This window comes from Mus pahari, chromosome 1, assembly GCF_900095145.1.
Source record: "Mus pahari chromosome 1, PAHARI_EIJ_v1.1, whole genome shotgun sequence".
In the NCBI taxonomy this organism is placed as follows: domain Eukaryota; kingdom Metazoa; phylum Chordata; class Mammalia; order Rodentia; family Muridae; genus Mus; species Mus pahari.
In genome coordinates this window covers 70230882-70258126 of record NC_034590.1, presented here as the reverse complement: position 1 = coordinate 70258126, position 27245 = coordinate 70230882, and the positions used below count along the sequence as shown (strand labels likewise).

The 27245-nt window shown below is 51.7% G+C and overlaps 1 protein-coding gene across 5 annotated transcripts in view; it reads right to left on the bottom strand.

Moving 5' to 3' along the window:
- Window positions 1–27245, bottom strand: part of Gdpd5 (glycerophosphodiester phosphodiesterase domain containing 5) — an 80775-nt gene that overhangs the window by 35660 nt on the left and 17870 nt on the right. For 4 of the 5 annotated variants that reach the window (XM_021195708.1, XM_029543735.1, XM_029543736.1 and 1 more), the window contains 2 exons: window positions 15563–15645; window positions 2931–3107 (listed from right to left, as the gene is read on the bottom strand). In XM_021195708.1, coding sequence (XP_021051367.1) covers window positions 2931–3047 — 117 coding nt within the window. In that variant the 5' untranslated portion in view covers window positions 3048–3107; window positions 15563–15645. Of the gene's footprint in view, window positions 1–2930; window positions 3108–13452; window positions 13528–15562; window positions 15646–27245 lie in introns of those variants that run through there. The other variant, XM_029543743.1, reaches the window with a different exon arrangement.

The following is a 27245-nucleotide window of genomic DNA, read 5'->3' as shown; positions in this document are numbered from 1 at the left end:
TTCCTGCTTCCATAAGCTGCGCCCTGTGAACAAAGGCTTTGGGAATGGCACCGAGGCCACCGTGGGTGGGCGGCGCGTGGCCTACATGGAAGAGTCCTTTTCCAAGCTCTGTGATCTTGCTCATCCCCAGGGCCTGCTTGGAAGCCAGTCGGGCCTGACAAGACTGCCACTGGGGATCCCGGCCTGGCATCAGAGGACAACCCTGCCTCGCCCCAGACCTTGCTCCTCAGTCACAACTTCCTGACTCTGCTCCTGGCCCCATTCTCCTTGAGCTCCCATTAGTTTTCCATGCACCAATAAAAGCCGTCTTGCTGCAGCCTCCAGCCCCCAGCAACTGTGGCTGCAGACCTGTCCTGACCTCCTGCACAGCTGCTCTGCGCCTGAAGCCTGAACGTCTCCATTTGTGAAATGGGGGCACATTAAATGTGGACAGCAGGGGTTGTTGGACCAATTAACCAGGCATTGTTTGTAAATAATTTGCTCCCTGCATACAGTGGGTGCTCAATAATGTTAACTCTTGCCATGACTATCTGCCTTACTTCCTAGCTCCAGGATGAGAGGGGCACGGCTCATCCATCCACACACTGCCTCCCATCGCACAGGTGAGATGGAGTGGGGGGAACCCTCCCAGAGACCTCTCTCCCCGGTAGCCTCTGCTTGCCCCGGTTTCTCACAGGCTGTTTTTGGTTTGTTTTGAGGCCAGGCCTCAAGTAACTCAGGCTAGTTGGAACTCTCTAAGTGACTAAGGGTGACCTTGAACTTCTGATCCTCCTGCTTCTGCTCCTGAGTAGTAGGATCACACACACAAGCTGTGTACCCCTATGCCTGGCTTATCTGATGTTGGGAAGCAAACCCAGGGCAAGCACCCTACCAACTGAACCCCATGCCTAACCTGCACCAGCCATCTGAGTCCACAGGCCTCTGTGCCCTTGACTGTGCCAGGTAAGGAGACTCAGCAGAGCCCCGTCACCATTGCTGTGGCAGGAGGGGATCGGAGAGCAGAGAGAGGAGAGAAAGAACATTCGCTTGAATAGGCAAGGAAGCAGGCTATGAGCCTCAGAGGCTCAATATCAGCTGACTTTGGGGTCCCCTGAGGTGAGCTCAACCATCTGCAGAGACAGAACAGACTGAAGTCTCTGCCACCCCTTCAGCCTCAGTTCCATACCCAGCAACCCAGACTCTGGTGTCCCCACACCTGAACCACCAAGGCTCCTGGTCACTGCCTGGGGCACACCTTCTCCACCCCTCAGCTCCCCACAGTCAAGCCCCTTTTCCTCCCTTCCCCTCCTGATTCATGGCCTGGAAAGGCTGCCTGGCTGGTGGCCTTTCTGTTAGGAGCTTGGTCACCCCTCAACTGCTTTCCATCCCCACTTCTGCTTGTCACCATTGGATGATCTCACCCTAGCCCCTGGCTTCTGCTTCTCCATGACCCAAGGGTCACTACGTGCAACAGCAGCGGAGCCTGTCAACACAGCACTGACCCACAGAGCAGACAGGGTACCAGCCAGAGGGAGGCCTGTTGCCTGCCCCAGGCCTGGTGGGGTGGGGGTGGACTGTTATGGAACAAATCAGATTACCCATGATGCTGAAATCACCGATCTGGCCGCTTCCCACTCAGTGATGTAGCAGCTGAGGCTGGGCACCTGGAACAACTTGTCCTAATGTCTTCTCAGAGGTGGCACCGTGTTGATCACTCAACAACCCTGCCTCACATGTTGGCCCATGAGAGGGTATGTTACCACCTCTCCCTCTCATGAGCACAGCTTACAGCCACTGACTACCCATGGAAGAGGCACCCGAGACCCTTCGTCTGTCAGCTCTGGTCTGTGTCTCTCCCTGGCAGACAAATCCTGCCTATGCAAGAGAGAACGGCCAAACCACACAGTGCCCAGGATACCAGCCCATGCGGTGGCTTCGGTGGCCTTGGCCATGTCCCTTCCTCGTCCTCACCCTTGCTTTGTTTAGCTGTGGTTCCTCCTCTGTGCTGGGATCGAGGCCACCGTGAGGAATCTGCTTTGGATTCACTCTGATAGTCCATGCTTCTCATGGGGGTTGTAGCCTGGGCTCCTGACTCCGTCTTGCACTCCCTCGTCCAGAGGAGAGCAGGCAGGTAGACCAGTACCCTGCCCTCCCCATGCCTGGCTGAGCCTCCTCCCTCAGATCAGCGGCTGTATCCTTGACCCTACGGCCTTCTTGGAGCTGGTGACTTCAGAGGCTAGTTTCTTTGTTCGGACAAGCAGGAGGGAGGAGAAACCCTGTTCTCCAGGCAGCAAAGCTTTTAGATAAACACCACAGAGGAACTGGGTTCCTTCAGAGAAGAAACCAGATCCACCGGCTGATAGTGCCCAGGGGACAGGAGTGCAGTTCGGTCTGGCCGGGAAGCCAGCACTAAGGCCTCTTTATCCAGCTTAGCACCTGCTGCCGGCCCTGGCAAGCTGGCAGCTCAGGTGACTGGGCCCTGGTCCCAGGCAATAGCCCCATCAGCTCCCAGGCTCCAGGATGGCCAGACCCCACCCCCTCTCCTCCTGACATCCCTACCTAGCCTTTTAGACCTGTGGGAACTGGGAATTGTTTATCTTGAGGTGACCCCTCTTAGATCTCACACACACACACACACACACACACACACACACACACACACACACACACCCTTTCCTTCTCAGGCCCCTGGAGTAGTTGTCCCCAGCACTACAGGAAGACAGTTAGTAACTATCTATATCCACATAGACAAGCCCCTTCTTATCCGTCCCACCCAGCCTGGGGTCTCAGGAATCACTATGGCCCAGTTTTTCTGAGGAAGAAACTGAACCCTGGAAGGGTAATGGGCCCGAGCAGAAAAACACAGAGACGGCTGAGTCCTGATTCCCCTCGGCTCCTGGGCCCATCACTGGGCTTTTGGATGCCCCTGACTCCACCCCAGGGAAGCTCACCGGCGTGGTGTCATCGTGCGAGCGTTGGTAGCGCTTCCAGCGGCAGCCATAGATGCCCGTGAGGCATGAGAGGCATAGTTGGGGCTCGTAGTACTGCAGGGGCTGGTGTCTCACCATGCTCGTGCCCGCGGCCCTGGTGCCTGGCCCTTAAGCGCCCATGGAGGCCCCTGGTGGGTGCTGGAGGAGAAAGCACAGGTTGTGAGTCAGGGCAAGCGTGAGGAGTTAGTCCTGCAGAAGTCACCCCAACCTAGAGCAGGGAGGTTATCCTCTCTGGAAGCCCTTCTGGAAGTCCTAGGTCCCTGGGACGTGTCCCTGCAACTCATCCTCCGTCTTCTTCTCCTCCAGTCACACTGATGTCTTTAGTGTTTGCCACCCTTACCTAGTACGGTTCTGTTTTCATTTCCGTTGGAAACCTGCACGGCCCCTCTTTCCTTCTCTCTCAGCTCATTGTCTAGCCTAGGCTAGCCCTGGACTTTTGATGTCCCTACCCCAGCCTTGAGAATGCTGGGGTTGATGGCATGCACCATCGTACCTGGGTTCCTTAGACTTTTCCAGCTGGAGCCCCTCCCCCACCCCCACACTCCCTTCCCTGGTCTCAGCTTTATTCTCTCAACCAAATTGTTAGATGTAATGTATCTGCTTATTCTGTGTGTCTGCCTACCCCACTATAAGTTCCACGAAGGCAATGAGTTTTGTCTTTTTAATTCTCTGCTGTCTCCCTCCGTAACTGGAACAGAGTCCGGCAAGAACACACTTTCAAAATAAACATTCTACAAAATCCATTATCATAAACACAGATGGGCACCAAGGGATTGAGACACAGCCGGCACTGGGACGTGCCACACACGTTCATGCTTTCCTAAAGTGGCATCAAAACCCCCTAAACTGGCAGGCACCCTGTCCTAAAGCCGTTTGACAGTTGAACAAACCAAGGCTCAGAGGGAGAACAGGCAGTGCCTGGCCTGTAAGCACACCCGGTGAGGGTCTGTTCCAGCACCCCCAAGCCATCCGGGCCCAGGCGGCACTCAGCACAATGGGAACTGTAGAGACCTAGGACAGTGGGAGGCACCGTGACGGTTGAATTGCCTCTTCCAAATACAGCATGTCAATCTGGACCCCACCCTGCTCCCCAGGACTTGGCCTCCCAGGGCTGGTGCTGGTCAGATGTGACCAGGGGACCCTAGCATCATTCAGTCTTCAGACCAGCTCTTTGGATGTCACCAGTATGGTGAACCCGGTGCGTGGATGAGGAACCCGGTGCATGGATGAGGAGCCTGCCCTTCTCTGTGGCCTCTAAGACCCAAAGTCCCCACCAGATCCTGAGATGATGGGGCCCAAACTCATGCTTCCCTTGCACTGTGCTACCAGCATCTGTGGGAAGGAAGCAATGTCCCACTTTTTATCAAAAACCACTTTGCATCTGTAAAGTTCACCCCGGCACTGCACGAGCTGTGGTGTTCAACGTGCAGATCCTTAGTGTATTTGAGAAACTATGCTTAGCCCCTAACCTACTACTCAATACCACAACATTTCTGCCATGCCAACAACGACCCCGAAGCCCACCAGCAATGGCACCCTCATTCCTCCTCGTCTGCCCCTCGGGTTTGGCAGCTACCACACCGCTTTCTGTGACTATAGGTTTAACAGTTCTAGCGATTCCCCATCTTGGAATCCGTGGCCTTTTGAACGATGCTGCTTTTATTTAGCAAAATGTCTCCAAGGTTTAACCATGTCATAGCGTGCATCAAAGGTCATTTTCTTCTTTTCTGAGACAAGGCCTCATGTAGCTAGGTTGCTCTTGAACTTAATAAGTATCCTAGGCTGGCCTTGGACTCCTGACCAGTTTCTCAAGTGCTGGAATTACAGGCGTGAACCGCCACTTCCAGCTACCTTTTTATATATAAAGGTAAATAACATTCAATTCTATGGCTGATATCCATCCTGCCCACCACACATTGGTTTAGGACACTCTAGGTTGTAACCGGTTTTTGCTTGTTTTTGTGTGGTTATGTATTTTCATTTCCTTTGAATACAAACTTTGGGGATAGATTTGTAGATACAGTAACGCTTGTGATTGACATTTGGTATTTACTTGGAATAAATACTAAACTTATTTTTCCAAAGTGGCATTCTCTTTTACATTCCCAGTGTCTTGTCTTCACCCTCCCCATTAGAAATTTCAAGTGCAGAAAGACACAGGCCCTCACAAAAGTCACAAAGCAAAGCTAAAAATCATACCCAGGCAGTCTGGCTCCAGGGGACCCTTATTCTAACCCACGGCTTGGCAACTGTAGCCACTGGTTTGCCAAATCTGACCTGTTTCCTACTTTTTTTTTTTTTTTTTTTTTTACAGCTTGAAATCTAAGAATGTTTTTTGTATTTTTAAACCACTGAGGGAATGAACTTAAAACAAGAATATCTTGTGACACATAAAAATTCTATTAAAGTCAAATCCCAGCATCCATAAATAAAGCTTTATTGAACACAGTCACACTCGGCCTGTCTGCACGAATAGTTCGTGGTTGCTTTAACTAGAACTGTAGGCCAAGTGGGCTGCTACAGGGGCCATATGGCCTGCAGAGTTCAAAATACTTCCTGTCTGGCTCTCTAGAGGGAGGGCGTGTGTACAGATTCCCTCTGCCACCCAGCTGCCCCTGCTGCCCTCAAGCTGGGAGTATGAGTGAGCCCATGATGGAGGGAGATGGGGGTGGCAGGGGTGTTTAGCCAGGGACAGGAGGACTCAGGGCTGCTTCCTAGAGACAGTGCATGACTGACTCCTCAGATGCCAGCCTCAATGCGAAGGTGTCTTAGGGCTTCTGTTGCCCTGATAACCAAAGGTTGCTTGGGAAGGAAAGGGCTTATTCCAGTTTACAGCTCCTGGGCCATGCTCCATCACTGAAGGAAGTCACCGCAGGAATAATTAACCCAAGAGAGAATGACCAGGGTAGTCACAGGAAAACCCAAGCAAAACCAAAGTCCAGCAGTGTAAATAACTGTGTCCCCCGTGTCTGGGCACCGATCACTCTCCTCTGGGTGCTAAAGGGCCGCCTCTCCAAATCTGACATCCACAGCACACACTGTGTGTCTCCTAGGCCCAGCCTAGTTCTGTTCCACAACTGCTGTTGCCCTTGGTGGTAATCCCATGACCCCAGCTCCTCCAAAATTCTGGGGATGCCAGTGTAACTAGGCTGCATCTTCACCAATAACCCTCCTGGACCCTCTTCCTGGACTCTAATCCCGCTAACTGGTACCAGACCTCAACTTTTCTCCACAGCCCCAAATCCCAGGGCCTTGATTGCGACTGAGGCTGTACCTTCACTAATGGCCTCTCTCCAGGGACTCCAGGCCTTCTACCCAGTGCCAAGCCCAGCTGCTCGTCACGACTCCTTCATGCCTTCAAAACCTGTACCACCTGAAGACTTTTACCCAAGTTCATCTCCCGATGCAAAGCACAGGCTGGCTCCCACATATACACTTCCACGTGCTTGGTTTTCCAGAGATGGTGGGAATGGAAGCCACAGCCAGGCAGACAGATGAGTATCCATGCAATCCCCAACATCCACTACCACATCAGCTACATCTGCCCGTGCCTCCCAGCAGGGAGGAGGCAACTACAGTGGCGAAAGAAGCCCTGGCTGTTGACTTACTCCGTGGCAGAGCCATTCTAGGCTCTTCCCTGGGCTTCAGTCTCTGGATATGCAAAAGTGGGTGACAGGCTTTGCTTGGGGAATTATGGGGCAGGCTCCATGGACTGCTGGCCAGGGGCGGAGGAGGGGCACCTCTTTGCAAAGCCCAGCAGCATGGTCAGGACTCCCTGACCCTTGCCTGCTGGCCTCCCAATCACCTCACTCCATCCACACAAGAAAGGAAATGAGAGCTCCATCTAAAAAGACGGCAGGGAAGGCCTTGTCCCACCCGGATCCGGGACTCAGTGATTCTATGCTGGGCTTCTCCCTGGCTTCAGGTAAATGTTTATCCTGTCCATGGCTGGAAGATTCCTTCTATTCCCCCTGTGCATCCCCAACAGGGGTCATCTCATCCCCTCTCAGTTTCAGTAACCAGGTGACCTAAGCCTGTGACCAAGGCCACCTTGTCTCTCCTCTGGTGATGACAGCCAGTGGCTCTCGCCTTTCTACGAGGGTGGGGGTGGGTGGGCAGGAACTCTCCCAGGCCCTGCAAACCCAACTCTATCACAACCGTCTGCTTCTCAGGTCTTCTTCAAGCCATGCTTCCCATCCCCTAGCCAGGTCTCCTCTCCCTCACATCCCTGCTGTCAGCTAGCCTGGGCTCAAAACCCCACTAACGCTAGGGTGCATTCTCACCAGCCCAATGACCAGGGCCTGCCTTGCCAACTCAGCCTGCCCTCTGCCCCTTCTGGTTTACTCCTCCTAACCCTGATAGTCTCCAGAGAGCCTCCCCTGAACCCTGGCTTAGTTAGAGGTTTCTTGGACCTACTCTAGCCTACAGGCCCTGCCAGTCTCTCTTGGGCCGTTCTGTTATGTGTGCACTGCTGACATGTGTGCCTCCCGCTGTGGCAACTGACTATCCCCTCATCCCTCCATCTCCCTAGAGACCAGCACAGAGCAGTGAGAAGAGAAGCTTGCTAGACAGAGGAGCATCCAGTTCTGCTCACAGAGGTGTGTGTCAGAAACCGGGCAGCTGATACTTGGGTCAGCTCTCAAGGCAAGGTTCTTTCCACCTGTCCCTCTTCTTCAAGCCATCTTTTCAGACTGGTCACACCAGCCAGGTGCCCGAGAAATGCCCTGCCAAGAGCTTCTGCCAGCTGGGGAACAAGAGAGGCTTCTCTCCAGCCCAAAGTCCTGTGTTGTCTCAGCACCTGACTCAACGTCTACAGCCTCCTGGTCTCAAGGGATTATCCCCGCCTCCACGGAGAAAGTACCTGTTACGGAGTCCCAGCAGGATGGTGCTTACGGGGTATGCGTGCCACCTCCTCTGCCACCCTAACCTCCCAGAAGATGCCAGACATAAGTCCTCATCTATGATGACTAGCTGTCAAGCCAACCAGGCCTTAGACTGTGATGTCCAGTCTCTTTTCTGAGATGTGAGGGCCTGGGTCTTTGTGTGATCTCCCTCAGTAGACTTGCTATGTGACTTTGCAAGCCATTCTCTTTCTCTCTTGGCCTTGCTTTAGTGTCACAGAACTGGGGATAGCCAAATGACAGAGGAAAGTGCTCGTGTCTGCAATAAAAAGCAGGGGGGAGGGGGCAGTGATAGCTGGGCACATGAGCCAGAGAGATCACTCAGTGGGTAAAGGTGTTTGCCTCTGAGCCTGAGGATCTGAGTTTGACCATCGGGACTCACATGGTAAAAGGCAGAGAACTGACTCCCACCAGTTTTCTTCTGATCTCACAGGTGCACTGAGAATCATACATTCATACATGTGCGCACATGCACACACACATGCATACCATATCACAAACACACCACATCACACATATCACATACAAATATACATACCACATCACAAACATACCACATCACACACACACACACACACACACACACACACACACAGAGAGAGAGAGAGAGAGAGAGAGAGAGAGCGGGCGCTGGGGGGGGGGGTGGAGACATGCAGAACCCTGTGGTTCCATGGCCAGTCAGTCTAACCTAATTGGTCTAATTGGTGATTTTCTGGCCAAGTGAGAGACCCTGTCTCAAAAGCAGGATGTTGCTACCTAAAAAAGGACATACACACACCCACAAGGGAGTAAAACATGGATGCTTGATACAGAAATGAATCTTGAGAAACGACCCTAAATATAGGAAGCCAGTTAAAAAGGGCTACTTGTTATGTGACTCTATTTATAAGGCTGGCTGAGGCAAACAAATAGTAGATTAATGAACTCCAGGGCTGGGGGGATTAGAGAGGGACAGAGTGTCTGACTGTGGGTCTGGAGCTGCTTCTAGAAGCGATGAAAATGTTCAAGAATTAATGGTAATATTTGTGTGATTATGAATACACAAAACCCACTGAATTGTGCGTCTTAAATAGGCAAGTTGTAGCCAGGTATAGTGGAGCACGCCTTTAATTCCAGTGCTCAGGAAGCAGAGACAAGAGGACCTCTGAATTTGAGGCCAGCCTGGGCTACATAGTAAGCTCCAGGACAGCCAGAGCTACATAGTGAGGCCTTGTCTCAAAAAACAAAAACAAGCAAGCAAGCAAGCAAAAAGCAAGTTGCACCAGGCACGGTGGCACATGCCTGTAATTACACCACTTAGGGGTCTGGGGCAGGAGGATCACCCGAGTTCAAGGTCACCCCGTCTACAAATCCCCAGGCAAAAATAAAACAAGGCTGGACATTTTTAATGCATTTTTTTTAAACCCCAGCACTAGGGAGCCCAAGGCAAATAGCCTGATCTACATCAAATTCCAGGCCAGCCAGAGATTCATGGTGGGACCCTGTCTCAAACAAACAAACAAACAAACAACAACAACAACAATGAAGTAGACAATTTGTATCTTATACCATAAAACTGTTTCCTTTTTGTTAGCCCAGGTCTGAAAATCACTGTAACAGAAGGGACAGTAGCCTTGGGTTCTTGCTGTTCCTGGACCCCTCCATTCCTGCCCAGGCTGGGATCTCTGGGACATGCCAGTTCTGAGCACTGTCCTATCTCCTTCACGAAGTTCTTCGGCTCAGATCGACTGAATTGATTCTATGGTTTGCAACCCAAACCCTTTATTAGGACACAGGTGTTCACTGTGACCCCAACTCTTAGCAGGTTTTAAGCACTGAATGAATGTGCCATGGGAATGGAACAACGTAACTGCTGCTAGTAACAACAACAACAATAAAAACAACTGTCCATCATGCCGTTATTGCCTGACATATGATATGGCAGGCTCCTGGGATGAGGGTTAGTGGGTATGTGGTGGGCATCCTGGACACAAGGGAACTGTGACAAACATCACAGAGACAGTCCCTGTTAGTGACATGATGGGAGCCATGAGGTAAGAGCTTGCTGGGTGCTATGCTTAGTGCTGCCCATGGAACTTCCAGACAACAACCCTACCAAGGGAGACCATGTCTACAAACTGCCTGAGAGAAGTAGGTTACTGATGGTGCATCACACAATGGAATATTGAATATTATCTAACAATAAAAAGAAAAGAGCAACCTGGGTATGCTGGCAGAGGCCTGCAATCCCAGCCCTGGGGAACTACACAGTGAGACTCTGTCTCCAAGAAAGAACTAGCACACCACAGAAGGACAAGAGGAAACTTGGAAGTATAGTGGTGGTGACAGAAGGCTTCTCTCTGAGACATTCTAGAACAGGCAAAAAATAGAGACAACAGAAAGATCAGTGCTCGCCCTAGGGCTCAGGGGAAGGGAGAACCAGGTGGAACACAAGGATATTAGAGCAGCCACCCTATTCTGTATGACCCAGGAATACCCCACTTGTCAAACCCAGGAGGGAGGCCCCACCATGCAAACCCTCACTCTGGTCAGTAACAATGTAGCAACACTCATTCACCAACTGTCCCAAATGTACCACAGTAACAGAATACACAAAATAGAGAGAATGAGGAGAGGAGAGCAGAGGAAAGGTGTCTGAGGACTAAGTTTTACAAACACACACACACACACACACACACACACACACACACACACACAGCGTCGATGAAGCCCCCAGGGTGGGTTAGTCCTCAGTCTAGTCCTGTCTACATCCCTGTCATCACAGAAGACAGCAGCCTGTGCCTCCCAGTCCAGAGCACTGTGTTTTGGTTGGCATCAGGGCCACCCAGGCCAGGAACTGGAAGAGGAAACCCTCCAGGGTACCAGGGCTGGGGGTGGGGCCTGGCCTTCTCCATGGGCTGCCAGGCCCCAGAGAAAGGACACACTGGGAAACATCTCCTTGGTCTTGGCTACATCTACTGCAGCTCAACTCCAGCCAGGCCCAGCGCTGGTGGTGGCTGTGGTTAAGCTTGGCCACCTCCATTTTCTGTGTGACCACATCTCTAACCTTGCTTGCTTACTGAGATCGCAAGCGCAGAGGCTCTCTCAGTCTCCAGAGGCGTCTTCAGCATGCAGTTCCCAACACTCTTTACTTACCAGCTTTCTCTTCATCCCTGGGGGGTGGGATGGGGGGCAAAGCAGAGCTGTGGCAGCTCAGGGAGGACCGTCCTGTGGATGGAGAAAGAGCCCCTCTATTCCCCAGGCTAGCCTTGAACGAAAAGAACTCTGGAAGTTCTCACGCCTGGAGGCTTTGAAAAGCCCAACCGCAGCAATGGGAAGCTAACCAAGGCCTACCAGCCTTGCTCTCTGCCTAAGGTGGCCTTAGGTTCCCATGGCCTGGCTTCATCAGGCGGCTTGCTTGGAGACCAGTGAGCTGCTACCATCTTCCTGTGTGATCCTGAGCGAGGAGCTCTGCCTCTCTGGATTTCAGAGACTGCCTGAAGCTCTGGTGAATGAATAGTGAAGTAACTAGGCCTAGGGCACGGAGGAAATCTAAGTCCCCAGGAAGTGCGGAAGTGCGAGGGGAGGCCTTCCAGGTTTTTAAAAAAAAAGCCCAGTAGGCTCCACCCATCCCACTGCTCAAGGATGGGGGGGTGGGGGGGTGGGCGTAGTATCTGAGTCGGGGAGGTATGCAAGCCAGAGCCCTCAAAGAACTAATCATGCCATAATTAGGGTCATTAAGAATCTTCTGCGTGGTAATGCCAGGACTTCTTGTTTACCCAACTCTTTGGTCACAGGAGACTGCTGGCTCTTCTGGGAAAGACCTGGAGGCCATGGAAGGCCAGGCCTTCCTAGATGTGTGAGCCTCCAAGCCATGGAAGGCCAGGCCTTCCTAGATGTGTGAGCCCCAGGCCATGGAAGGCCAGGCCTTCCTATTTGTGTGAGCCTCCAAGCCATGGAAGGCCAGGCCTTCCTATACGTGAGCACCTCCTGGGTGATCCAGTCCTCCCAGGTCCTGCCCCTTTTGTCACAGCTAAGGATGGCTTTCTCCTGAGGCCTCGGCCTGTCCTGCCCTCAGGTTCTGAGCTCTGTCACTGGAATTTTAGAGGTTTCTATTGGGTTCAGGAGTGACTTCTTGACAGCTAACGATTCACCACTATGGCTCTCCTTCCCTCAAGATGACCTCAATGTAGCAAAAGCAGCTCCGGTCGCAAATGCAGGCACAGCACTTTACAGTTTCCAAAGAGCTTCCGTGTGCGTCATCCTGGGGAGGAGTCTCACCGACTTCCCAGGTCTTACCACGATCTGCATTTCACAGACATCATCAGTGAGAGGAACAGGAAGCCACCTGAGGCCTCCTCAGACGCTGGGAATCACAGATTCTGAGCTTCGGCGGGCAGAGGACCATGTATCTTCAGAACCTTCTCCCTCAGGCTTGAGAGATAAAACTGTGTGCTTGGGAGACAGTCAAGGCCATGGGTTAGACAGGCTTGCCTCGAAGCCTTCGATTCTCTCAGGACCCAAAGACTGTAGGGACCTGTTCTTCTAGGTTATCAGTTCTTAACCCGTGGGTCACAACCCCTCTGACAAATCCCTGTCTCCAAAAATATTTATACCATGATTTGTAACAGTAATAAAATAACAGCTATGAAACAGCAACGAAAATAACTTTTTACTTGGGGGTCACCACAATCTGAGGAACTGTATTACAGGGTTTCAGCATTAGGAAGGTTAAGGACCTATGCTTGTGCTACAAGCCACAAGCATAGGACTGAAGAGTCACCAGGAGTGGCCAGCCCTGCCAGGCACAGGGTGACACATGCCTTTAGTCCCAGCACTTGGGAAGCAGAAGCAGAGACAGGTAGATCTATGTGAGTCCATAACCAGCCTGGTCTGCATAGTGAGTTCCAAGCCAGCCAGCCACCTAGTGAGATGCTATCTCAATAAAAGAATTACTAGTCCTACCCAGAGAGCAGAGCTTTTCTGCACAAAACCATAGACTTCAGGCCTTTTATATGCCCCAATCCAATCGCAACCTCAGCTCACCCAGTCGAGCATATCCCAAGCACTCAGTAGGACAGGAAAGTAAGAACATGAGTTTAAGGCTAGCTTTAACTACATAACAAGCCCTGCCTTAAAATAAATGAATGAATAAGTAACTGTTTTTAAAATCACTTCTCCCAAGATGCCCACAACCATAGAATTCTAGAGCAAGCTGACTAGGATTTCAGGATCAGAAAGTTACAAAATATTAGGACGAATGAAATCATAATGTTAATCCCTCATCTCTCCTCCATGCAGAAGGCCCTGTGCAGCAATAGTGCCCATGCCGGCTCCTTAGACAGGCTCGTATAGTGGTCCTAACTCTCCAGAAACTTGGGCAGCCTCTCCAGGCCATCAAGACTGGGAGGAGAGGTCCTGCCACTGTCTTGGCTCCCTTCTCTCAGGAGCAATGTCAGGTTCTCCCTGAACAATCAGAACCTGTGAGTATCCTGAAGACCTTTGGCTGAGTCTTGAGGGCCATCGCTCGCGCGCGCATGTGTGTGTGTGTGTGTGTGTGTGTGTGTGTGTGTGTGTGTGTGTGTGTGAATGGCCTGACTCACCACCCTCTCAGATGGATGTCCAGGGCTTTGCTCAACAGCCTAGAGTTTCAGTCACAGGGCTCAGCTGGTTTTCTCTCATGCCTCCCTCTGGGACCCTGAGAAAGGGGACACTGGCATGAGATGAGGTAGGGGAGGAAAACTAGTTCTGGCAGAGATTTGGGCCCTGCTAACTCTCTCTACCCAGTTTTTGTCCCTTAAAGGACTGGGGAGCAATGATTTACTTACTTATGGAGACGATCGGAGTTCTCACACAGGGCTTCTCCAGTCTGGCCCAGAATGGAGAGAGAAACAAGCTCTCCCATTTAAGGGCCCTGCTCGGGTTTCCTTTCCTCCAGTTTACCAACTGGGAAGCCTCCATCTCCTCCTCCTCCCACGCCAGGCAGGAGGCACGTCACTGACCACTTATCACCCCTGCCCCCAGCTCCCATTCACACTAACACAGGGGCAAGCCCTGGGCTGAGCTGCCCTGTCCCAAAGCCTCTGCCTCTGGGCTCACATGGATTGGCAAAGCCCTGAGAGCCATTACTGACCTCAGTACTCAGTCATCAGCTGCATCTGTCCTGACTCCAGCCTCTTGTGGCTACTTATCTGAAGCCCCAAGTATCTGCCACCCTGAATCCCGTGATAGGGACACAAGACACCACAGATCTCTCCCTGCCAAGGAGTCACTGTATCAGGGGACCTGGGTATCACACGCCGGGCTAGGCATCAAGCAGACGGCTAGGTATTTTCCAGTGGGAAAAACTGGTTAAATGTGCAAAACAAGGAAAGAGAAACCAATCAGTTTTTTGTTTGTTTGTTTGGTTTGGTTTTTCGAGACAGGGTTTCTCTGTATAGCTTTGGCTGTCCTGGAACTCACTCTGTAGACCAGGCTGGCCCCGAACTCAGAAATCCGCCTGCCTCTGCCTCCCGAGTGCTGGGATTAAAGGCGCGCGCCACCACTGCCCGGCCCCAATCAGCTTTTACAATCACACAACTAGCAGGTGCGCACATGCATAACCTCAGCTAAGACAGAAGAGAGTTCAAGGCTAGCCTGGGCTACATAACAAGGTTCTGTCTCTAAATCAATCAACCTCACAGCTACAGAGCTATTCGTGAGTCTAAGCTGAATTCTGTCTTTTAGTAATAATCATTAGTTGTTTCCTGACTTATAGCAAAAGAAGTACACTGCTTAAAGCAACAAGAAAAGAACTCCTTAAGTCAGGCACTTTTCTCCGGCAATTTTTTCCTTAAGCTTCTGACACAGGTTCGCATTCGAGGGTGACCTCAGGCAGTGCGCAGGACCTCCTCCCCTCTTATCCCCTCCCCCATCACCTCCTCCCTGCCCCTCCCCCATCCTCCTCCCATTGTTACAGCCTCTCTTCCCCACTGCATTCTGCTAAGGGAAGCAGTCTTTCTCTGCCTAGGCATGTCTTAGAACATGAGGCCTAAACCTGTCTTCACCTTGTTCAATGGTTCAACCATTCTTTCTGGTGATTAAAGAGAGCCTTGATTGGCTGTTGAAGAAGAATTTCCCAGGAGTCAGCAGGCCCACCTCAGGGCTCAGGGCAGTTCCATGGAGCAGACCTCCAAGCCCATCATTTGCCATTCCTCCCCTTGACTGAAGCACAGCTTTCTCCAGGCTCTCCTCTCTGAGGCTGTGAGCTCATCAAAAGCCCCAAAGTGAAGTTCAAAGGACCAGCTAATATGAGCTATAGAGCGTCTGTGCACAGAGGCTGGAGACAAGCCTACACTGCTTAAGTTCAAAACCCAGATTTCCTAGTTAACTGGGCAAGTGATCTAATGCTTCAGTTTCCTGATTTATAACATGGGGATAATGACATCAACTTCACGGGCTGTTACAAGGATTAAGTGAGCTACTCCATCCGACAAGACCTCTAATGCAGACCCCGTACCCAGCAAGAAGCCCCTTTTCTTGGCGCTGCGCTTTCCTTATCTATCTATAAATGGGACAACCTTCCTGTTTCTCCTCATTCTCTTCCTAAGCTGTAGAGCTCTTCCCCAAGGGAGAAGCAGACATTGTTTCAGAAGCAGACAGGGGGCCTGTTCTCTGTAGCCTGCTTCCACTTCCTTTCCCTCACCCCACTTCCTCCCATTCTTCTTTCTTTACCTGGAAGAAGGTCCAGGCGGCTATGGGCTGCACTCCAGGGGTGTCCTGTCCACAGAAATGGTGATGTCACTTCAGTCGAAGAGCTGAGGAGACAAGGCAACAAACTTCAGCTCCCACCCAGCATCTTCCACACCTAGCTTTAATGAGCCATGCCCTGGTACTGCCCCCCAGTAATGCTGCCCACCCCGTGCTGGAGGTGGTCTGCTGATGGTGAAATAAGGAAGCTATAAAGTTGGTAGCTGGCCAAATCCTGAACCCTGAGATCAGGACACATGGTCCCCCTTCCATTCCTGCAGGCCAAACCCAGAAAACCTGTTCCTTGAACACCCATGCCCCTTGCGAGGCCCCAAGAGAAGAGGCCGAAGGTTGCAGCTGTGCTGGGTCACAGGTCTTCATGCTTCCCCGGGAGCCATGAGACCAGCTGTTCCTCCAAGGAAGCTGCCAGGGGAGGGCCGGTGGGATCGGGGGCACCACAATTATGTGCCTGGGTCTGACTCATGCATTGCCTCCCCGAAGCTCCCACAGCCAGCAGGACAGCCCCCCCCAACACTCCACATCCAGGCGCTGTGAGGAGAGACTGGCTATACAAGTGGAGGGTAGAGGAAGGGACCTCAGGCCAGCATTTCAGGCTTTAGAGGACATCGCCACCTTGCCTGTTCAGGGACACCAAGCCTGGCAGGGCCAGGGCCTTTCTGTGTCACAAAGAGCAGCGATGGCTCAGGTCTGGGCCCCTGTCAGTTTGACAGCTCTCCCCAACCCACTCAGATCTTGGAGCCAGCATGAAGAACATAGCCAGTTTCAGAGTGGGCAGGAGGGGCTGGGTCCAGAGACAGCATCTAGACACAGAAGCAAACAAGCCCCCTCCCCCACCACCACTTCCCCGCCCTCCCGCCCCTTCAATCCTCGGGATGTGATGTACTTTACAGTTTACAAAGCACTCTTATTGACACAGGCTTGTTAATGCAAGCCTGTAAACCTAGCTAGTCAGGAGACCGAGGCAGAAGGATCAAAAAGTTCAAGGCCTCGGGCTTACAGAATGACTCAAGGACAGTTCGGACAACTTAGTGAGATATCTCAAATATTTTATAAGTTAAAAGAAGGCTTGGGTTACAGCACTCACCAAGGCCCTGGGTTCAAGCCCCCACCTCCAGAAAAAAAAAAAAAAGGAACAAATAAAGAAAAACATTTCTTTCCTTTATCTACACCAGGGATGGATCCTCAGGCTTGCGGCAGAGGGATGTAAACAGAGCAGGGTGGCTCAGACTTGAGAATGTCACACACACATCACACACACACACACACACACACAAACACCACATATATTCACATTACACCACACACACACACACACATACCACACCATATGTATGTACACACGCATTAAAATGCAACAACATTTCCTAAAAAAATAAAGCAGAGGCCCTAGGAAGTGGGCACACCCAGCAAGGTGGCAAAGTTCAAACTAACCCCCAACCTCTCCCCACCCCCTCTTTTCATCCACTGAGACAGAGCCTTACCCAATGGCCCAGAATGCTCTCAGACTTGAGGCAGTCCTTCTGCCTCAGCCTCGAGGGTTAGGACTAAAGCAGAGAGTTGCCCTGATGTCTTTTTCATTTCTCCTTTAATGTTTTTTTTTCCCCCACTGTGTAGTTTTGCTGTGTGGAGTTTTAAATTTTTTCTCATGATTATATGTGTGTGTGTGTGTGTGTGTGTGTGTGTGTAATGTATGTGTGTATGGATGTTCATGTATGTAGGCACACATTTGTGCATGTACATGTAGACACCTAAAGTTAACATGAGGCACAATCTCTTATTTGAATCCAATCTTGCTGATATGGACAGTTTGGCTAGCTAGCTTGCTCCAGAGGTTCTTCATCTCTGCCTCCTGAGCCCTAGAATTACAGGCAGACCTTCATGCTCGCCTGCCAGGTTCACACGGGTCCTGGGGATTTGAACTCTAGGCCTCACACTTGCACAGCAAGCACTTTCCCCTGAGCCACCGACCCAGTCCTTAAACTTGCTCTTACTCCATACTATGTTGTTTGCCTGTTTAGAGACAGGGTCTCACACAGCCCAGCTGACCCCAGGCTCCCTGTGGAGCTCCAGATGATCTTGGACTTCCGGTCTTCCTGCCTCCATCTGTCAACTGAGTCCCACAATCCATGATCTCTTGGGATAAACCCTTCAATGCTGAGTTGTATAAAACATCATTGTCAGCAGAAGACATTGGACACACTTGAGTATGGAGGCACAGAGACGGGGCAGGGAACCCATATGGTCCCCAGAGATCCAAGCATAGAAGAAAAAGTGTGAAGGACCCACACCAAGGTGACTCAGCTGTCTAATAACCTCCACCTGGGCTCGGGGCTCCCGGAGAAAACAGATGAGGGATGGCTGGATTCGGAGGCTGCCCCCGTGTCTACTCTGGTCTCGCTGAAGCCCGTGCCCACCAGGCAGACCAAGATAGAACAGTCTGGCACCTGAAATAAACTAAGATAGTCCATCTCCCACCTCTGACTGAGCCACTGGCTTAGTCTCCGGTCACCGGGTGCGGGGCCAGGCTAAGGGTGACATGCCCAGGCCTGACCCCAGCCCTGCCTTCACTTCCCAGCACAGGGACAGTGAGAGCCAGTGAGTCACTTGAAGGAAGTTCTGGGCCCCAAGCAGGAAGTGGCTCCTCAGTCCAAACCCCCTCCAGGACCAAAGCAGTGGGGGAGGCTGATGACTGAAGGGGAACAGGTGGGACCCAGCCACACTTGCTAAGACTTCACCCAAGCTTCTCCTCCTTCACCAACACCACTCAGGCCCCTGGCAAACCTGAAGACCCAAAGGTGTGTCTGCCCAGATGCCTGTCCATCACCTGCTGAGAGAAACACATGCTGCTACTGCTGGTGTGTATGCGTGTGAATGTGTGCTCACCTATGCATGTGCCTGTGTGTGTGTGCTTGCGTGTGCACATGTCTGTGTGTGTGCTCATGTGTGCATGTGTCTGTGTGTATGCGAGTGTGTGTCTGTATGTGTTTTCTTCTACTCATGTGGTAAAAAGTGCATGGTACCCAAGGGACATCTTACAATATTTAATAATTTTCACTGTGCTCATACAACAGGAAATGAGATCCCCACTCTATAAAAAATATATATATATTTATTTTACATATTGATTTTGTGTGTGTGCAACAGTATAAATGCAGCAGTCAGAGGACAGCTTGTGGGAATTAATCCTTACCTCCCAACTTGTGGGTCCCACCACTCTTGTCTATTTAGTTTTAGGGGTGCTAGATATTAAACCTAGGCAAGCAATCTCCCACTGAGATATATCCCCGTCCTGTACCTTTTTTTTTATTTATTTAAGTTTTGAGTCAGGGCTGCTCATTGCCCAGGCGTTCACTGGCCGGCCACGTGACCTTGTCCTTCAGCCTCTCAAGGAGTTGAGCTTGCAGGAGCTAGCCAGGCTAGGGAATCTAATTTTATAATCTTGTACTAATTAGGATGTAGGTGGTTTAATTATAATAAATGTATAATGACAACTCCTGCAAAGATAAAATAAAGTTTCCTGTATTCGCATTCACTCTAGTTTACATTTTTGACAGAAATATATTCAAACTTCACATACACAGTATGTGAACGTGGCACTGGTGGTGGTGACCAAAGCCTTGTGCATGACAGGCCAGCGCTCTGCCACTGTGCCACACCAGCAAGGCAGCTGCATCTTGTTTTTAATCCTTGAAACCACCACTGCCAGAAGAAGACAAACCCTCCGCAGCCCTCGCTGAAGGGAAGAGTCATATGTTTTGTGAGACAAAGAGAAGTCTGAACCTCAGTCCTCGCCTTCACCTTAGCAGGCCATCCGCAAAACGCAGAATTTAAACCCTCTCACCTCAGACTGAGGACTGGCTCGCCTCGCAAGTATGAGGACCTGAGTTCCGTCCCCAGGACCTCCATAAAGCCAGGCGTGGTAGCTGGCCAGGCATCTGTGATTATGGCTCTCCTGCAGTGAGGGGGAGGTGGGGTACAGAGAATCCCCAGAGGCTCAAAGACCAGCTGTGCTGGTTGTACAACAGAGAACTACAAAAAGAGACAAAACGACATTGTCTCAAGCAAGACACTGCTTGAAGTTGAGGACCAGTATCCATGGTGTCCCGAGACCTCTGTGCATGCACGTGCATGTGTGCACACACACATTGAAAATAAATGAATACAGACACTCAATATTTTGACACTATAAGTCGTGAAACTGTCACTTTACACACATAGTTCTGTTCTACAAGGAAGGCACTCTTGCCACGGTGGGAAGGCTGACTGTTTAACACCCCTGATGGGTCAGGCGGAGACACCTACACACAGTTTCACTCCACTGCAGAAGGGATCCTACTGGCAGTAGGTGACGCTGCAACAGGCAAGGCTCAGTGGTTCACCATAAATCCAGTGGCTGACACACACTACCAGAGCTTTCCTGAGTGTCCCGTGAACTTACAGCGCAGACTGGAGGAGCCTGTGCTAATAAAGGAGAAGGCTTTTGTGTGAAGCAGGAGGCACGCTGAGGGGAGGGAGGGAGAGGTCTTCTTTGGGGGGGGGGAGGGAGGCAAAGCTGTTCCCCATCCTCAGCTCCTGCCGAGCACAGGGCTAGACCCACACAGGAAGGAATCAGCAGGCTTATTCCCCCCGGGACCCCAGTGCAGCTCTTCCCACTGGCCTCTGGGGGCTCCAGACATTTAGATTGTTTTCTCCTGGAGGCCACTACCCTAGGTACACACACACACACACACACACACACACACACACACACACACACACAGAGGGGTGGGGTGGGTCCCAGCTGTGCCTCAAACTAGACATGAACCCTGGTGACAGGTAACAGCAGGGCCAGATCCATGTGATCATAGATTCTCTGACACAGAGGACAGAGGTCCTCTACAGCGGGTGTGAGCCGACCTAACAAGCACAGAGCAGTAGGGGCACAGGGCTCAATCTATCCCCACTTCCCAAGCAAAGAGGGGCCATGGCTGGGGCCAGATCAGAGCTGGGAAGGTACATGCCAGGTGCCCGGTGACCTGGCCAAAGAGTTGAAGCAGGTCTTGGTGTTCTCCCTTCTAGCCTTCTGCTGTGTGACCCCAGGCCAGTCACTTTGAGTCTCTGGGCATCAGCTGTGACAAACAGGAATAATTAGTACCATACTAAAATCATCTGACTTTAGATAAACATCTGTCCAAGTTGGGTTAGGAACCTGAGGCACTGAGGTTCAGAGAAGGAAGGAAACTTGGCCAACGTCACACAGCAGGTGATAGAGTCTGGCTGGACTCAAGTCCATGCTCTTCAGGGTCAGCCTCTCAGTGGCCTGAGTCGGAAGGCAAAATTGTGGGTGACATCACCTGTGATGTCACGGAAGATAGGAGCGGAGTTAGGGTGGGGACCATCGAGACCAAGCCAGGCTGACCTCAGCAGTCTAAAATCAGATTCTGGGGTTTAGTCAGAACAGGACGGAAGGACAACTTTCTGTTTGTTCCTTCCTGAGACACGCCGGTCAGTGTGAGTTCCCCCCAAGGAGGAAAAGCCAAGTGTAACTGAGGAGAGACCAACTAAGGTCCTCCATGGCCTTGACATGAGCCAGTGTCCATGTTGTCACTGATGTCCTCTGGGCTGGAAGGGAGTGCCACAGCCAGACTGACAGGCTCCAAAGCTGCTGGGTTGCAGACTCGCTGTTGTCGGTCCTCTGGAAGCACGGGGACACCTGGAGGCGGAGTTCAAGCAGAGCCAGGCTGGGAGAGCAGCAGGTATGGCATGGCTCTGCTGTGTGACCCCGGAACTCCCTTCCTGCACCTGGCTTAGGAGCTATCACTTACCACTCACTGACTGCTGAGACCCGGGCAGTCAGCACCCAAAGACCTTACCCCCGTCTGGTCTCAGAAGTCAATGCTCCCTTCTTCCCCCCCCCGAACCCCTTACTCTTGTGGGACACACTGGACCATGTCAACCTCCTGGTGGCAGGCGCCTGGCTTTGGGGGTCCAAATTACTCAGAACTGATGGAATCCCTGCAACCGTCCTCCAAGGCAGTCCTTTACCAACACTGCCCTTGGTCCTGGAGGGTTACCACTGGGTTTGTCATTGTCTCCCAGTCAGAGTCCCTGCATGGGGCTGACTGAGGTCACCTCTCCTCCTCCCCTTCCCTCAGCAGTTTCTGTCTCACGAAAATTCCTGAAAACCATTCTCACGAGGCTCCTGCATCTGGACCATGTGACCTCAGACACCCAGGGGTCTGAACCATTGCAGAGCAGAGGGAACCGAGGCACAGAGGTCGCCATCAGCCAGGCAACGGAATGTGAACTCTATCTGAGGTCTTCCTGAATGACAGCCCAGGCCCTGGCCCCTCCGCTCCTCTCTGCCCATGGCTCGCCTCCTCAGGATGTGTAGGTGTTCTCACATTGCCGCTGCTGTCTCTCCTGGTGCTCTGAGCTCACCTTCCTACATTTCTCCCATCCCTAAAGGGAAGAGAAGAATCTATGGGAGGTCCAAGGAGAATGATTCAGTCCTCAGGCTCCTAGCTGGCTCTGACCCTGTTTTTTGGTCAATCCTTGTGAATCAGGGCGGGCCTGACATTCTGGGAATGCAGGGAGACTTCAAACCAACTCCATGAAAACAAGTTGTAAAAACACTGGCCGCGGCTTCAAGCGCTTGGTCGGATGATAGGTTTGGCTCCAAGGCCAGGGGTTGAACAAGTTCATCAGGAGGGAACACACAGCAGGAGAGACATAGGCTAGACTCAAAGGAAGAACTTCCTAGTAATCGAGACCTAGGACCAGGGTTGGGTCTGGGCGTGGTCTCTTTGCAAACAGGCAAATCAGCATTCTGACCCTTCCAGGACCTTCTTGTCTGAAACATCCAAGAAACAGTCTCAAGCACTGAAGGGACCAGCCACACGCACCCCAGGCTGCTCACCTTCCTGGGCCTGGTTCAGGAAGATCCTGGGCTTCTCCCAGCCTGCTGGATGCTGCTCCACAGACCTGAAGGCAGATGGGGACCTGGAAGTGGGCAGTGCTTTGGGCAGGGTAAAGGCTCTCACCACAATCCTTCCTGGGTGTTTATATACCACATTGTCCTTATAGAAAGGGACGCCCCCTCCAGGCACCCTCCAAGCCTGCCACTGAAGACCACAACAGGTCCTTAGGGTACCTGGACCTCCCACTCATAACCCACAGACAAGTCCCTATCTGGGAATATATAGGCTGAGTCTGTTCCAGACACTAGGCTCTGCTCCTGTCCCCCGACCCCTTCCCAGCCGGGTTCTCTAGAGTCATGGCTCAAGTTCTTCTTATAGGAAGCTCTGATTGCCCCTACAGACTTCAGTATGCCCTCAGCTGTTTGCAGACAGCTTCTCCACGCCCTACCAACCTCCGAGATCGGAAACGCCCAAAGCAAGTAGCACATCAGAGACCCAGGCTGGCTCCTGTAGGGAGCCATCTCTCGGTGTCTGCTCTGACCCTCAGCCCCCCAGGACGGATGCCTCCCTCTGTTTCTTCAGGAGCCCTTTATGACTCACACCGCTTTATTGCTACTTCCCAGAGCTTTTCCAAGTGCCCAGAGAGTACAGAAGGTGCCCTTTACACATCCATGCACAGCCACACAGACAGACAGGCAGACAGACAGACAGACAGACCGACAGACAGAAATGCACAAGGCATACATGCAGGTGAATGTTCCTACCGAGGAGATGCACTGGTACCAGGGCATAGGCTTATGGAACACAGAGATGGGTTTATGGGACATGGACATCCTGGAGACAGAAGAGACCTGGATCATGGTTGTTCTGAAGCCACCAGTTAGGGGGACAGCAGATCCGACCAGCTAGCTCATCAGCCACCCCTGAAGGACACCTGGTCTGCCTGGCCCCTGAAACTATAGACAGATGAAGGAGAATCTATGAGGAGAGGGCAAGGGCTGAGCCCAAGTTGGGACAAAGGAGGCTACTTGGTGACTTCTGGCCCCACTGGCCCTTCTGCTGAAGCAGGTCTCATCCCCTACAGTGGAGCCAAATGGAACAGAGAGGGGGTCTGAACTATCAGAAGGTGGGTGAGAGCCAGGGTACAAACATCACCACAAAGCTGACAGGAACAAACCTGACATGGGCCCAATCTGCCTGATCTGCCTATCCCCCACTAGCCCAGAACCCCCCAAATCCTCCTGAGTTCACTTTACAAGGAGACAGACAGACAGACAGACAGACAGACAGACAGACACACACACACACACACACACACACACACACACACACACACAGTACTGTAGGACTTTACACCTCCTTCTGTTACCTATAGATCAAGACTGAACACCATAGGCAAAGCTTTTCTTGTCCTGTCCTCAATTCACCTTTCTAGTCCCGCCCTCTGCACCCGAGGGAGCCCCCCACCTGGAGCTGTGTCTGTCTCCAGGGACTCCACTTAGCTCTGAATCTCCTTCCCATGGAACATGTGTCTACTTGACAAACTCCTATAGATCCCTCAGTACCCACAGGAAGTGCTGCTGTTCCCAGAACCGGCTTCAGTAGTGGCAGCCAGGCCCCACGGTCAGCACTGCACAAGTAAATTGCATATGGTCAAAAATCACGCCGGGCTATATATAGCTCCAGCTTATATGTGATGCCTAGGCACTGTCCTAGACATTTCCTGTTTTGACTCATGGAGCCCTTATGACAGGGGCAGATTGGATTTCCAGAGACATCTGCAGCAGCACAGCCCATCCCCCACAACCCCCAAAGCGTCACTCTGACATTTTCCCTCAGAGAACTGAGGTCTGTGTACCCCCCATGCTCAAGGGTGGGAAGTGGTGGCTGAGGGGACACTTGGACCCTCTCAAGGCCATGCCTCCTGAGGGAACATAGCTGCTTTCTCCCTCACTCCTGAGCATGCTCCTGCTGTAACCCTGAACCCCTTTATAGGTGCTTTGGCTACGTAGGAACCAGCCTGCCATGGGAGGGCTCACCCAGGTATTTTCGTTTGTCTGAAGACAGAGTCTAATTGTATGGCACTGGCTGGCCCAGAACTCACTAGGTAGACCAGGCTGGCCTCAAACTCACAATGATCCGCCTCCTTCTGCCTCCTGAGTGCTGGAATTAAAGGTATGCGCCGCCATGCTCAGCTCTCAACTAGGCGTTTGGACAAAGGAGGTCCTGAAATTGTGTGAGGGCAGAGAAGCCCCAGTCCCAGTGATCCAGCTTCTTACTGTTCAAGCCAAATGCACCAAGCCAGTGCTGGCCTGAGCCCATCTTAAACCTCCGGATTACAAAATGAAAGACAGTTGTTTGCTTTGTTTTATTTTGTTTGTTTGTTTATTTATTTGTTTGTTTTGATTTTTGGACAGAGTCTCATGTGTTCCAGGCTGGAATTCACTATGTAGGCGAGGATGACTTTGAACCTCTGATCCTCTTGCTCCCACCTCCTGGGAACACAAATCTGCACCACCATGGCTGGTTTTAGGCGGTAAAGAAACAAACACAGGTAGACTCGGCAAATACTCTCCAGCTAAGCTATATCCCTCTAAAATGGGGCTTTTGTGTGAAGTCACAAAGTTTGGAGGTGATCAAGGTGCAAAGTAGAAAGAGAAATGTAAGGCACAGAGAGCTTAAGCGACTTGCTGGAGGTCACACAGGCAGTAAGTGGCAGAGACAGAATTTGAACCCAGGCCGCTTCAGCCCAGAGTCCACAACCCCGAGCGGCCATGGGGTCAGAGGTGCCTAGCCCACCCTGGGGAGTTTCCTCTCAAGCTCGTCCTGCTTCTCCCCGCCTCCGGCAGCTCCAACACTTGCAGAATTATACACGGGCCACGGGCTGCCTATACGCCAAGGCCACTCTCAAACGGAGGGTCACGAGGGCGTAGGGGGTGTTGCAATGACCCCTTTACAGATTTCCCAAGACGCACAGATATTTATCTTATGATTCACAGCAGTAGCAAAATTACAGTTATAAAGCAGCCACCGAGATAATTTTATGGCTGGGGGTCACCACTGCATGAGGAACTGGACTCAAGGGTCACAGCATGAGGAAGGGCGAGAAGCCCTGCTCTGAGGCTGTGGACCCTAGGCATTGCTAGAGACTTGGATTAGATCGTGGCATGGCCATTGACTGGCTGTGTGAACTGGACAAGCCCCTGACTTTTTCTGAGCTCAACGGACAGACGCACAACCACTACTCTGGCTTCATGGGGGGTACAGGTGACATATGCATCTATGGGTCCTATAATCCACAGACAAAAGGACACACGTCCAAAAGGAAATTAGGCACTAGGAATGACTTCTGCCCCCTACTCAGTGTGAGCTTGCTGTGTACCAGGACTTTCCACAGGCAAGTTTCTGCTCTACCACTGAGCAGAGCAGTCAACGGGGAAGGACGCAGGCTCATAGCAAAAGTGACACTGAACACGGGGCGCAACCAAGGCCTGTTCAGAAGTCCCAGTCCTGTCACAACAGTCACGATCTAGAGTCAACCCAATTATCCACGAATGGGTGAGTGGGCAAAAAATGTGGTATGTCCACGCAATGGAATAGTACTTTGCCCTTAAAAAGAAAGCCTGACACTTGCTATACCACAGACGAGCCAAGAGGGCATTACCCCAAGTGAAATAAGCTACTTACAAAGTGAGATCCCGGAGGACTCCAGTTAATAAAGCATCGGAAGGAGTCAAGCTCATAGCAACAGAGGTAGAGCGGTGGTTACTAGGAACTGGGGTCAGGGGATGGGAGGAGTGAGGGAAGGGGAGGGGAGGGGTGTCTAATGGGTGTGCAGCACCAGTTTTACCTGATGGTAAGATGAATTCTGGGGATGAAGTTCAGGGGCAAACACTTTCCTCTGTGTACAAGGTCCTAGGTCCTAAAACAACCAGTCCAGGGTCTCGCTGTACAACAATGTAAATGTAGTTACTACCATGCAGTTGTGGGTCAAAATAGCACAGATGGTATGGTATGTAAAGCGTTTCTTTTGGTTTTTAAAGACAGAGTCTCTAGCCCAGACTGGTCTCAACTCTCTATGTAGCCAAGGATGACCTTGAACTTCTGATCCTCCTATCTCCAGTGCTGGAATTACAGGCCTATGTCCACCATGCCTGATTTTTAAATGTTGTACCAGGAATTAAACCCATGGCTTCACCCATGTGTGGCAGACATTCTACTAAATGAGCTACATCCCCTGCTCCATGTTACGAGTTTTAAATATAAAATAAAATTTAATGAAATGCTCCCAGATTGGGGACAGACAGAGCTGAGGAAGGGTACAGGGGAGGAACACCCAGGAAGGCCTCAACTTTGGCACAGGGACACTTCAGTGGGCAGGATCTGGGTAAACACACATGGGCCTGGGGACCTCCAGGCTGAGGCTGGACCTCTGGCCGACTCCGAGCCCTGACTTCCCAAGTCCCCAAGATCTGCCCCTAAAGTGATGCTCTTGACGAGAGCAGACCTTGGTCTTCAAGGAAGAAGGGATTCCTTGAGTACCTACTGCATGCTCCTAGGCCCACTTACCATATGTCCTCCTTCTGTCCTAGGGCCCCTGTCTTCCCCAGTGACTCATGATCTCAGGGTACCCTTACAGTTCACACACTGGAAATCAATGGGTTGGAGTGATCATTGGAGGCCTGCAGAGAGGAGAGTCTAGGACACAGCCTAGAGGGGACAGCAGGGACCCAGCGCTTTGGTCTCAT